Source organism: Leguminivora glycinivorella, chromosome 8 (assembly GCF_023078275.1).
Source record: "Leguminivora glycinivorella isolate SPB_JAAS2020 chromosome 8, LegGlyc_1.1, whole genome shotgun sequence".
Classification (NCBI taxonomy): Eukaryota; Metazoa; Arthropoda; class Insecta; order Lepidoptera; family Tortricidae; genus Leguminivora; species Leguminivora glycinivorella.
The window spans coordinates 6,788,158-6,802,730 of record NC_062978.1 but is presented as its reverse complement, the minus strand read 5'-3'; the positions used below and the strand labels follow the sequence as shown (position 1 = coordinate 6,802,730).

At 36.9% G+C, this 14,573-nt stretch overlaps 2 protein-coding genes across 5 annotated transcripts in view; one reads left to right on the top strand and one right to left on the bottom strand.

Moving 5' to 3' along the window:
• LOC125228570 (phosphatidylcholine:ceramide cholinephosphotransferase 2-like) overlaps positions 1–13,729 on the top strand; it is a 168,946-nt gene extending 155,217 nt beyond the window's left edge. The window contains exons 1-2 of one of the 4 annotated variants that reach the window (XM_048133187.1): positions 9,588–9,919; positions 10,588–13,729. In XM_048133187.1, coding sequence (XP_047989144.1) covers positions 10,617–11,906 — 1,290 coding nt within the window. In that variant the 5' untranslated portion in view covers positions 9,588–9,919; positions 10,588–10,616 and the 3' untranslated portion in view covers positions 11,907–13,729. Of the gene's footprint in view, positions 1–9,587; positions 10,001–10,045; positions 10,281–10,587 lie in introns of those variants that run through there. The other 3 variants (XM_048133186.1, XM_048133188.1, XM_048133185.1) reach the window with 3 other exon arrangements.
• The window catches only part of LOC125228572 (uncharacterized protein KIAA0930 homolog), an 83,394-nt gene that overhangs the window by 55,050 nt on the left and 13,771 nt on the right, over positions 1–14,573 (bottom strand). The window lies entirely within an intron of this gene.

Sequence of the window (14,573 nt, the reverse complement as noted above, 5' to 3'; positions counted from 1 at the left end):
CTCGATTTCAAATTGATGGAAATAGTGTTTACAGATTTTGGAAAAAACATACAGGGTGCGAGAAAAAGGTCATTTTTGAGAAACTTTCAAAAGCTTGTATGGGACCAAAAAATATTTCCGTCTAGAAAAGTCACAAATCGCGTAAAACTCTTCCCATACAATTTGTATAAATAATAAATATTATAAAAAAAAATTACACGGTGATTTTTTGATGCCAATCGATTCCATTCTTAATAGTATTAATAGTTTCTAACGGGTCAACTTACGGTAATGTACCAAAAAGCCATAAACCAATACATTTTACTATGGTGAATAAGTAGAAAAAGTTTTCTTTAATTTGTGGCTCTTAAGTACATTATCGCAAGTTGAGCCCTAAGAAACTATCGATACTGAATAGGAATAGAATCGATTGGCATCAAAAAATCAGCATGTAATTTTTTTTATATTCATAAAAATGGTATGGGAAAAGTTCTTCGCGATTTGTGACTTTTCTAGCCGGATTTTTTTTAGTCCCTTACAAGCTTTTGATCCTGGATAAGAATTAGATCGATTGGCGTCAGAAAAAATGTTTGTCAAAAATGCCCCTCTTCTCGCACCCTATATGGTTTTTTTTCCAAAATCTGTAAATGCCAATTTGCATCAATTCGAAATCGAGGGAAATTCTCCTTAGACCATTTTCGCAAAGGACCACGGGATCTCATGGCTTACTGACCCGCTATCAAAATATACCCTGTATAATTAATAATCCAAAACAAAAACTGAATTAAGTAATATTCATACATACATACATACAATCACGCCTGTTTTCCAGAGGGGTAGGCAGAGATCACGGATTTCCATTTACTACGATCCTGACAAAGCACTTTCGCTTCACACACATTCAATTACGTTTCTCATACACGCGCGCTCGTCGGTTTCGAGTACTTTTGACCTTTATAATATTCCTAGAACCTAAACTACTTACTTATACATAAATTTAACTTAAAAAGTAAAACGTATACAAATACCCCGCTTCCTTCCTTGCCCAAAGGTGCCCACGATGCTTGCGGCAGTTCCGCGTGGGATAGTGATATAATAATTAATACTGTCACTGTTTTGTTATTGTTACAGATACTTTTGGATTTTGAGAAACAGTTTAAAGAGAAGTCGCTTAACTTCTTTAAAAACTGGGAACTATTTTTCTCGAAACTTTTGAAGCTTAGAGAAAGTGTCGTGACAAATGATAATGCAAAAGCATTAATTGAAGGATTAGGGAATATCATTGACGATGGTAAGTACCTACTTGTTTACCTATAGAATGTGTTGTAAGACTTGTAAGTACCCAAATCTTGACTGTTTTCCACTCGTATAATGCGAGTATAGTTTATAAGTTTTTATAGTGTCCATATCGGTATATCATCGTCATAGTTTAGTAGATGCATTCATACTTGATCATTTTATAAAATATGTGTAATTTTCATATATATTTCTTTTATTTCAGACAAAAAAATTCCGGTGCAGATTTACCTGCTAGGTTTTTTAATACCACCCAAAGGCCGAAAATCTAGGAAAGTCAAGTTCTCAACCACTGAATCAATCCAGGGCTTATTAGTTCAGATAGATGTAAGTATTGTATGCATCCAATCAAAATTTAAGTTTTATTCTCTTTATTTTATTATTAATATACATTTATATTATTACCTATAAATGTTGTGTAATTGTTCAGTTAATGTTTTACTATTTTACTCTTCGAGTCAAGCGAGTTCAATATATTTCATTTAGTTTTATTGCAAAATAATGTTTCTAGCATTATTTATTTTTTAGCATACGTATATAAAATATATCCACAATCACAATTGATAAGTTTTCAAAATATGTAATTATGCTAAATTGAATTATTTTTGGTAAATATGTTCCATTTAATTTTTCCCACTCATTTTTTATGATAATCATTATTACGTATGTAAACTGTAAGGCATGCAAAGTTGCCAAAGAGCCACCATAATGAAGTTACATTTTACTTAACATTTTTTAGAATTCGTTACTTCTTACTTCTTGAATGAAATACTTTTGAATGAAAATTACAATTAAGGGAAAAATCAAAAAACTTTGTGTACATTAAAATTCCATTTTCTATCTGACTAAGTCTCTGTCTCTTAAAAGGAATCTTCTACTTTTGTAGTGGAGCCTCTGCTGAGCAGTGGGATATTCCTGGGAACTATGGCATTACTTTTAAATTATGTTTTTAATGCAGGACGCCGGAGATATCGACAGCGTAATCGCAGCCCAGAAAGCTAAGGCTGCAGCCCGGAAGGATACCGTTCAACCCTTCGTGCTCATACAAGGACCGCTACAAAACTTCGCCCAGATATACATCGTTATTGATGATATCAAATACCACGTGCATTCAGCTGCAAAGGTGTTCGACTTATTGTTTAAGATTTATCACGTTTTCCACGCCAAGTATCCCCAAGTGTGTGAGCACCTCCACATAATTATTCAAAAAAAGTGTATCAAATCCATACAGCGTATGATACAGTACCACCGTATATAGTTGACGTTTTAAACTTAGATGTGTAAAATTTGGTCTTCGTTTTTTATAAAAGTTCTTGAAATGTAAAAATATACTAAGGTATAGAAATTTCTTTGGTCTTATGTACCCACTTAAAAAGTATTTCATTGTGTAAGGTATTTGCACCATCTACAATTGACGTGATTTGTTCTAAGTTTGTCTTGTAGAGAATACTCTGTGGCGTCAACTACGCCTATCATTCGAAAAAAGTTAAATAAATTCATAAAATGCTTTGTTCCGAGTGCAAACTCGATCTTGGTACTTTTAAAAATACATTTTACATTTGGAACTTATTCATAAAATAAAAACTAATTATCAATGTCCTATTGAAAATTGCCAGAGAACGTATTGTACAAAGTATTCTTTAAAAGATCATTTGACATTTTTTCATAAATTGTTTGATAATCGCCGACTTGATAGTAAGCCAATAGAAAAAACATCGCATCCGAATTCTCCAATGTGTACTAATATATCGATCAATAAAACTATAACACATGATCCTATAGAGTTAAACAGTTCTACTAAACTTAAATCTAATAGTGAGAACTGTAGCCAAGACAGTGAAAATGTAACAATGCAATTTAAAAAAGATCTTCACTTATCTGTTATACTTCTTATATCGAAATTATACAGTAATTTAAACATGCCAAGAAATCAAATACAAAACATAATCGATATTTTTAAAAGTTTCCTTACTGATTCAGTTTCTTACATAGAAAGTCAAATTCCAGTGCTTGGAAATATTAATAGTAATAACATTAGTAACGACATATTGCCAATGAAGAACATAAGTTTGTGCTTGGACATATTTAAAAACTGTTTTCAAGCAATTGACACCGAACATAGACTAATAAATTTGTTTAATGCGAGTGGTAAGTTAGTTAAACCAATTAAGAAAAAATCGGTGTCTCGAAGGCACCAAAACGAGTAGATTCTAAAGTGATTATGACTTTAAAGGATGAATACGTTCATTTGGTGCCTTTGAGAAATAGTTTAAAGCTGTTTTTAGAATTACCACAAGTCCTGCAGACCATACTAGACTATCAAAGATATCTTAGTAGCACAGAAAATGTATTGCTAAACGTTGTTAATGGGGTATTATGGAAACTAAAAGCTGAACATGAACATTGCTCAGATATTTCTATTCCTATATATATTTACTATGATGATTTCGAAAATGGTAATCCATTAGGCAGTCATGCCGGTAAACATAAAATTGGCGCTGTTTATTGTAGCATTGCGACTATTCCACCGCAGTTTGCTAGTCGCCTGGAAAATATTTTCTTGGCTCTACTTTTTTTATTCCAACCAGAGAGTAAATTTTGGCAATAAAGCGGTTTTTCAACCATTACTTGATGAATTGAATTTTTTGGAAAATTGTGGTATAGACATACTCTCTAATAATGAAAAACTAAAAGTAAAATTCTATTTGATTGCTTTATCAGGAGATAATTTAGGGCTTAATTCAATTATGGGTTACATGGAAAGTTTTTCCGCCAGTAATTACTGTAGAATTTGTACTATGAATAAACAAGAATGCCAAACTGCCATTTCAGAAAGTGAAGAAAAAATACGGTCACGAGCTAATTATAACCATTGTTTAGCCAATAACATTGGCGTAAAAGAACTCTGTGTATGGAACAGTCTAGACAGCTTCCATGCTTGTGAAAATACCAGTGTAGACGTCATGCATGATTTATGTGAAGGTGTTCATAGATATAGTATGGCATCAATAATACAATCATTTATAAACAAAAAGGTTTTTACCTTGGACCAATTAAATTCCAGAACGAAATACTTCACATATACTAGATCCGAGCATAATCATCCCCCACCTGTAACTAAGCAGCATTTATGTAATGGTATCATCATGTTTTCAGCGTCGGAGATGTTATGCTTTGTAAGAAATTTCCGTTACTTTGTCGGTGACTTCGTTGACGAAAGAGACGAAGTGTGGAACTACTATTTGCTTTTATTAGAGTTAACAGAAACACTAACCGAACAAACTATCTCCACAGAACACTTAGTTAATTTGAAACATTTGATAAAAGAACATCATACAATGTATATAGAGCTATTCAAAAGTTCATTGAAACCAAAATACCATTTCTTGGTACATTACCCGGGTGTGATAAATAAATTAGGACCGCCTATATTTTACTCGGCTTTCAAATTTGAAGCTAAACACAAAGAACTAAAAAGAGTATCACGTTCTATAGCGAGTAGGACAGACTTATGCTATTCGATTTCAATACGGTGCCAATTAAAGGACTGCAGCAGGTTTTTAACTAATGGTGGCTTTGAGAACAAAACAAAGTGTGGAAAGTTAAAGCAGTGCGTAAATATTCCGTGTCATTTAAATGGAGATAATTATTTCACGACTGTTACTTTCGAAAATAACGGATATATTTATGATCATATGTCCGTTGTTTTGTACGAATGTAAAGATGACAATCCAATATTCCTCTTAATTAATGATATATTAATCAGGGATAAAGATTTTAAGTCCGTCATCCTTGCGTGTTCTGTGTTGCAAATAATTAATTACAGTACCCATTTAAAGGCATATCAAGTTAACAAAACGAATGAATACAAATACATATCGTTGATTGAATGTTTTGATCAAATGCCAATACCTCTTCGCTCAGTAGGTGGTAATTTATATGTCTCATTTTATAAATAATAATTATACTAAAGTTTAAGTTAACATTAAAAATGTAGGTATTAATTGTGTTGAGAGGACATTTTTAATTATTTGAATTATTTAAATTTTCTGTACGTAGTTAGCTAGTTAGGTGCAGAACTGAACTGATGTTCATTATTTTTACGTGTAAGTGAGTATCTTCAATTAAGACAAATAGAGTAAGATATTGTTTTCTTTAAATCATTTACTATTAGCAAATATTGTAGAGGTACTCTAACAATTACGTAATTCCAAGTCAGAATATCCCTTTTTATCTACTAGGTTATATTTAGTGCTGATTCAATTATTTTGTAGCGTCCTCTTTGGCCGATAGTCCACTATTATATGTTTACCATAGAAATATGATCATAGGCAACATGCCATCCTTTTTCTTCACGTTGGAGAAAAAGGGAGGCATGATCATATTTCTATGCTAAACATATGATAGTGGACTATCGGCCTAAGTTGTATAATTGATTTTATTTAAAACACAATAATATCATCATTATTTTTATTACATATCAATTGGTGTTCAACATATTGCAATTCGTGAAAATAAAGTACCTAAATATAATTCAAGATTGTAAGCTTTTAAAATAAAATAATGAACCATGACATGTAGCTCAAACATATTATGTATAATTTATATGGTGATATAACACTGATAAGTTCTGAATTTGTAATTACTTTCTTTAACTGGTGCATAAAATAAATGAGAAACTTACATTTCACTTTTATTCCATTATTTCCGAATAGGTAATAAATTTAATGTGTTTTGAAACTAATTTGGCTTGTATAAATTAGACTGGAATACAGATTACTGTCGAAACACATTCATACTTGAAACACACAAGTCTTTTTGTAAAAAGTTAAAGCTTGAATTGATTAGCACTTGTTTTGGTTAAGATAATTCTTCTTGTATAAACATGTTTATTCTAATTGTAAAATAGAACGCATTCTAATAACATACTTACATTAAGCTTTTCTTTTAAGTTTGTATTTCTGGTTCTTCTTGTAAAAGGACACGCACTCCATTAAAATTTAAAGCTCTCCTTTTAAAGTGTAAATTTGTGTATTTATCCTAGTTATAAAATTACCATTTTATTATTGTTTTATTTAGATAGGTAATTTAATCAAGTCATAACTGCCGCAAAGTCTATAATAGTGATGAAATGACCATATTATAAAGGTAAACAATACTAAAGATGTTAAATAGGTAAAAAAATACATCATAATATTTTCATTTACGACATTAAAATGATAAGAATAAAACAAAAATAAAATGGTAAATTTTGTAAACGCGCCAAATACACAAACGTCGGTATAAAAAGTGTCGTGGCTCATGTTGTGCCGTTCTCTAGAATGTTCTCCGTTTTGTATAAGAAACGTTCTCGCTCAAAGAAACGGAGAACATTCTCGAGAACGGCACACCTTATAGTCGTGGTGAAGAAGAGATTTACCTAATTTGAATGGAATATGTTCCATTTTTACGACAAGAATGACACTTTTTATAAAAAGAATTAAACACTCTTAAAAGAAGAGCTTTACTTCATTTGATTGGAATACGTTCCATTTTACAACAAGAATGACACTTTTTATAAGAAGAATTAAACACTCTTAAAAGAAGAGCTTTACTTCATTTGATTGGAATACGTTCCATTTTACGACAAGAATGACACTTTTTGCAAGAAGAATTAAACACTCTTAAAAGAAGAGCTTTACTTCATTTGATTGGAATACGTTCCATGTTACGACAAGAATGACATTTTTTATAAGAAGAATTAAAGACTCTTAAAAGAAGAGCTTTACTTCATTTGATTGGAATACGTTCCATTTTACAACAAGAAAGGAACTTTTTTGCAAGAACAATTAATGCTCTTGAGTAAATTATCTTGGTTACTTAGAACAAGATATTTTCGTTCTTGGGTCAAACAATTTGGCTTTTAAAAAAGAGCCTTACATCATTTGACCGGAATATGGGCCATTTGACAACAAGAACTAAACGCTCTTGAGTAAATTAACCAGCTATTTAGATCAAGATATTTTCATTCTTGGGTCAAACCATTTAGATTAAAAAATAAGAACTTAACATATTTGGGCAGAATATGGGCCGTTTAACAACAAGAACAAAACGCTCTTGAGTAAATTATATCAGCTATTTAGAACAAGATTTTTTCGTTCTTGGGTCAAAAAATTTAGCTTTTAAAAAAAGAGCTTTACATCATTTGAAGAGAATATGTGCTTTTTTACAATAAGAACTAACACTCTTGAGCCAATTTTTAATATTATTATTGTGAAGTAACACATATTCTCTTCAAATGATGTAAGGCTCTTTTTTTAAAAGCTAAATTGTTTGACCCAAGAACGAAAATATCTTGTTTTAAATATGTTCATTCTTGGGTCAAACAATTTAGCTTTTGAAAAAAGAGCCTTACATCATTTGAAGAGAATATGTGCTATTTTACAATAAGAACTAACGCTTTTGAGCCAATTTTTAATACTATTATAAACAAAATACATTCAATCTTCAATTAAGAAAAGGAATAATTATGTCAAAATGCTTTCTCTCTTGAAACAACAGTTATTAGCTTTTAGTGGAAGAGATATTTAAAATGTTGATACAAAAAAGTAGTTCTTGGTCTAAGAACTATAATGCGAAACATTTTATATCTTAATCTAAGTAATTCTCCATTTTCCTTATATCGAAATCCCAAAAGATCTTGACTCAAATAATATTACTTGCTTCAAGTAATTTTTTTTTTCTGTGTATGTACGTCAATGCATTTAGCATAATTGACAATGTTTCAAAATTTTCAATGTCCCTAAATCGAAAACCATTTCGAGATATACGCTTGTAGATCACATAAATCATTTTTTTAATTTTTTTTCCGCATTTTTAGTATAAAAAAATCTTAAAAATAGTTTAAAGGGGAAGTGACGTCAAATAGCTGATTTAGAGCTGCCACTATATCAAAAAAATCTTCCAGTTGGGATGTCACTTGAGTTTGACAGTGAAACTTATCACAGTTCGTAGCAAAGATATTAAAAAAATCATGGCTTAGTCTATGATTCGTAGTCATTCACTAGTGGTTGACAGTGACACTTGACAGTCAGACATACCGGACTGTTTAAGCTGACTGTTAAAACTTTTTTTTAGGAATGATTTTGTCGTTTTCTTAGGTGTATGAAACAACACATGTGACGTCACGAAGCTGTGTCTTGACGTTTGTAACTTACGCTCTTTCTGCTCGAAGCAGTAATAAAAAGGGAATTTCTCATTAAAATAGCAGTTTTTGGAAAAATAAAAAAATACGTGTATCTTTTAGTATTGAGTTCTTTCAAACCAAACAATAAAAAGTAGTACTCAAAAATATGAAATGTTGTCAATTACCTATATGGTCAAGCGGGGGAACTGCTACTACTAAAATATAAAGTACAACTTTGACTGCCCAAAACTACTATCAACGTTAATTTTAATGACAATTGATTGCCTTCACACTGTATATTAGTTATCTACTTAGGTTTTATTTTTTCTGACTCTCATCCAAAAAAAATACATTATATGCCTTTTGGGTAAAGAAATCGGTTAAATGGATGTAGGGAGTAGGTATTTAGGTAGGAGTAGCGGAAGCCATATCGCTAATTATATAGCAATCAATGGCGCCCCGCCGTCGCCACTGTCACTAGAGGGTCGTGGGTTGCGGTCAGGCCCTGTCTGTCTATTTTCATTGTTTGCTACATACACGTATAGGTATTATAAGCAGTGCAATGAGTAGCAAAAATATTATTTATTATTTCTTTATTTATTATGTTTACACGGCATTACAGCATAAAACATCAATACACCGAATAAACTAAAAATATGTATCAACAACCTTTGACGTGTAAAGTAAAGTCGTGTACACATATTTTTGGCACCTTGTCCGCATCTATATAAAATTTAATACCTTACTGCTGTACGTACGTATATCATCACTATCATTTCATTACCATATCTCCCAAGAGATAAGCGAACATCGCCTTTACGACAGCGTCTCACGGACAATTTAAGCGAAATATTATTGTTGTTTACGTTTAAAATGTAAATATCGTAGATCGTAGGTGTTGTGTAGGTGTGGGCGTACTACGAGTCAAAAGGGAAGGGGCCTGCGGTCTGAAACCAGATCTCACCGATAGTCGAACAAAACCTCTAACTACAACCACATTCCTTGAACGAATTTCTAAATTTTCTAATTCACATTTAATGCTCATGCTCATTTGTTAATGTAGGTAATATCATAATGGAAGCTACCGATGCATTTGTTTGCAAGTATGAATAGGTAATACATAGAATTGGTCGTTAGGGTTGAATGGAAACGTTCGGTTCAGTCAGCTGTTGTGAAGCCGGTAGTAGGGGCCGCGCGCTAGGGAGCCTGCGCCGTCTGTGACGTCACGCACGTAATTATCTCATTGAGCCGAGCGCGCCCGAGCGCGCCCGACGCCACCCGAAGCCGACCACAGCCAACCAGTGCTACATGTTTTCTAGTACGCGGCCGACACACACCACGCTCGAACGTTCCGTCGTTATTTATATCGTGAAACCAGTGCAGGCGGTGCCTGATAGATGCGACGCGAGTGCCGTTACGCTAACAGTGAAGTGCATACGATTTCGTTTCGCCCTCGTTTGTGTTAGTGATTTAGTGAAGGTGAGCATTCCTCCGACCGAGCCCGCGGCCGGTCGTCGGTCGATGAGCGCTCCCGCTGACGCCAAGGAGCACATTGATCGAGTGAGTTTCCGTGCGCTTTCTAACGAACTGTGTGCCCGCGAAAGAGAAACCTGTTGTCTGTGCGCGCGTTATTTGTCGGGATGCACGACGCGCTAATTATCAACTGACAGTGACAAAGGAACGCTCCCCGCTCCGCCCCCTCGTGCAATCATAGCCTCGGTCTTTGAACCGCTCACATTCACAATTTGTTTACACGCTGAATATTCTAGAGATATCACGCTAAAAACGTACATTTCGATCGTTGTTATGTTTATGCCGCGTCATGACGATTAGAACGCAGGTAATAATGCTCATGCTATACATATAACTCACGGATAATGGAATGTCAAAATTAGTAATTACCTACCTACGAAACCGGTTAATCGGCTTACGAAGGTATATATTCCTATTCTCGTCGAATACATCTACATAAACTTTAACGCTCATACTTAGAACTGGATTTTCACGATACAATGTAGGGTTCTAGTTTAGAGCGTCGAACAATTTCGAAAGGCGCTCGTAATAATGCAACCGACGTAATCGATTCATTGTGCTCCCAACTGAAGTAGACACTTCCGGTGATTAACAAAGTGCCTTTTAAATTTCAGGCTCGATCCAGCAGCCTAATGGCGAGTGGATGACGATCTCGGCCCGCTCCCCCGACAACGAGCCGTCGCCGCCGAAGCAGATCAACCTCGCCGAGCCGCTCGTCGAGTCCGTGCGCGTGTACCTCGCCAATGAGCTGCCCGACAAGCAGCTAGCGCTGTCCGCGGACCCGCCGCCGCCCGGCGATGTCGACGTCGACATAGCGCAGCACACCGCCCACGAAGAAATCAAAGGCATTAACTTCGAGCGCCTCAAGCGGAATGACCTGAACAACAACGCCTCTCGAACTGAAGGCGAGCGGCCGAGTGCGAACCCCGAGATGCCCAACCAGGCGGAGCTGATGCAGCGCCAGCCGCTGCTGGCGCGCGCCGCCAAGAACGACGCTCCCGCGCCCGGCACCGACGAGTCCGACCCCGACCAGGAGCACTCGCCGGCCCGAGGCGACTTCATCGTCGAGATCCCGCCCGGCGCGCGCGAAGAGCGCTACCCTAAAGAGATATGGAAAACTATCATTTCCTTCTTCTTCCTGTTCCTATGCGTGTGCATCAACATGATGTCGCTGTCGCTGGTGCACGAGCGGGTGCCGGACCGCAACACGACGCCGCCGCTGCCGGACATCTGGCTCGACAACGTGGCGGCCCGGGACTGGTGCCTCGCCGTCTCCGAGTACCTCATCATGCTGTCGACGACGGTCGCCATGCTGGTGGTGGTGTTCCACAAGCACCGATTCATCGTCGCGCGGCGGTGCTTCTTCATCATCGGGCTGCTGTACCTTTACCGCTCGGTGACCATGTTCGTTACCGTGCTTCCGATGTCGAGCTCGACGTACTACTGCAGCCCGAAGAGTAACAGTACGACGCCACTGTTGGTGGTGAAGCGCATGTTCTACCTCATCTCCGGGTTCGGCCTGTCTATCAACGGCAAGCACACGTTCTGCGGAGACTTCATCTACTCGGGGCACACGATGGTGCTGGTGCTGTCGTACCTGATCGTGGCGGAGTACTCGCCGCGGAAGCTGTGGCCCGTGCACTGGGGCCTGTGGGGCGCGGCGATAATGGGCGTGGTGTTCGTACTGCTGGCCCACGGGCACTACACGGTGGACGTGATCATCGCGTACTACGTGACGACGCGGCTGTTCTGGACGTTCCACTCACTGCTGGTGACGCCGCACCGGCACGGGCCGGGCCAGTACATGATCCAGCGCGAGTGGTGGTACTGGCTGTTCACGTACCTGGAGCGCAACGTGCGCGGGCCGGTGCCGCGGCGCTACGACTGGCCGCTGCCGTGGCCGCGCAGCAAGCTGTTCAGCCGGCTCAGCTAGTGACGGGAGGGCGCCCCGCCGCCCGAGCGCGTGTGACGCACCTTCTGCGAGTGCCGGCGCAGCACCTGCAGCTCCTTGGGGCTGGTGCGCGTGCACACGGCTAGCGTCAGCGTGTAGTCGAACTGGTGCACGATCAGGTTCAGATACACGGTCTCCTCCCAGTCGATCTCCGGGTCGCCGATGGGTAGCTTCTTCGAGTCCTTGCGGAACACCTCCACGTCCGTCTGCAACAGACAGGCCTTGACAGAAGGGGTCGGACGAGTGTCCTATGTGATAACCGATAAGTGAGTTTTCCTAAATGTCTAGTGCAAACTGTTCTATAAACTCGTATGCTTTTATTGTTGAATAGTATAAGATTTTTATTTACCGAGGACTATTATCGATCGGACAATCAATCATGAACAGCCATCTGTTGTTAAATATATAAAAAATCTTTTTTTAATATAAATTATAACTTTTATAAGTGGTTATGGAGCGTGAACGTGAAATGTGGAAAAGACGCGATATTTAGTAACCAAATGTACTGTGATGTGGAATGTCTCCGAGGATGCATGAGCAGCCTGCGCCGCTATTAAGTACATACATAGCATAATAATGAGAAGCCTACTAATAAGAAATAATATTTTTATATTGTATAAAAATAGAATACATACTGTTGTTTAAAGCTACTTTTTGTATTTCCAAAGAATCTAATAGAATTTTGTAACGTCATCCAAATGGTGCTATACTAGAGTTATCAGCGAGCCATCGCTGCCCCCAGTCACAAATTAGTATTGACATCGTATTTATAAAACGCATTTTTAGAACAAACTATCATATACGTCAAATCAACGAATGATAAGCAATTGCGAGGACAAATTATCTCTTTCGATTTGGGGGCCGATTTTTAGATTACGATGGCGCAATTCTATGCATTTCTTTTATTAATTAGGTACTTATATCCACTTCTAGGCATTTATATTCGACTGTTACAGTTCAATGCAAGTAAGTAGTAAATTCAACTACATCGTAAATAGTATTTGCCGTTTGCAACAGATTTTCTAGTGATGGAAACGAGCGCCCCAAATTCAAAAATCGGTCCCTAGAATCCACGAATGCCCGTAGTCCGTAAACGGCATTACAAATTAATATAAATAACTCAATGCAAAGAAATAAATATTAGCTCAACCTGATTAAATATTGAATTGAATAATCTAATCGTCAAATGTTAATTGTTGTATAATGAAATCCTGCGCCGCAAACAAGTCGTGGTATCACTACCCAGCACATTTGTGCTGTGCTAGCGATAGCGGCTAGCTGATAATACAAAAACAAAGTCTAAAATTACCGCGAATTTTAAAATCGATTTATTTGCTTATAAAGTCATCTTTTCATCACACTTGCTCGTAAATTGGCATACAGTTGAAGAGGCTAGAAAGTGACGAGTGAGTAGATGGTAGTTAGTGTGCTATCCGATTGCTGCCAGTTGGCGGATACCTACAGCTCTGGTTTCCTAGGATAGCTGTACGACACGATATATCCGTCTCCGTACAATGTATGGAGTGATGGATGAAGAAACTTTGTATAGAGATGGCCGCTATTTAACGGCACTTCTATTCTAGAACCTTAAGCTTAGCCCTGGAGCCGCTTCCTTCAAATTCATCGTGACCATGACGTCACGAAATCGTGGGACGTTCCCCGATAGTCAACTAGAAACGAACGTAACGTATAACTGTTATATATACAATTCATATCGCAATTTCGGTTGCAACCAAGTTCACATTTATAAAAATATGTATTTATACCTAAAAGGCCTAATAATACCTACACATTTTATCTACCAACCTAGTGATTTATTTTCTGAATGCGGCATTGCCTAACATTATTTCCAGTTGACCTATGCGTTTAATTTCAACAATCTCATGATTACAGCGAATCAACAAACTACAAAAATTACATCCATCATCGTTGAACCTCCCGCCTGTATTTATACAAACAAACGTACATATGTATTTATATTTGAATGGGTCAAAGTTTGCGAGCTAAATTAGACCCACTTCTCATCATTGAATTGTGCTGAAACTTCAGACATACCTAGGAATACGAGTAGGTATGTAATGTTATGGTAATATCCAGCTGATCTGATGATGGTAATGGTAGTCACAGGAACTCTCTGAGATAAAGTTTATTAGTTCACCATTGATACACTGAGAGAAATTGCATTGTGATTTAACAAGTTCGACTTGTTGCGGGTTTATCCATTTGAAACAAAAGTATTTCAGTAAACGGCATAAATCACAATATCGATGATACAAGTCGAATTTGTTCGAACAACAAGGTCAAACTTGTTAAAAGATATTTGATTGAATCAACCAAACATATGTTTAAAACAATATGACTCTTTCATGTTGCTTTTATAAAATCGACTTGTTGATTCAAATGACGAGTAACTTTTAGAATGTATGTACTAGTTACACTTAACAAAATTTAATTTGTTGTTTGAACCAAAGAGCACGTAGGCGCTATTTTAACCAAAAAACTTGTTGCACGAACATGAAAACTTATTGTTTTTTCTCTCAGTGTAGGAAAGTAAATTCATCATTGTCATCAATAAAAGCTTGTATCAAGACTATCAAGCTTACATACATTGTGCAACAAGGGAGGTAAGGGGGACATTATAGACGCGTG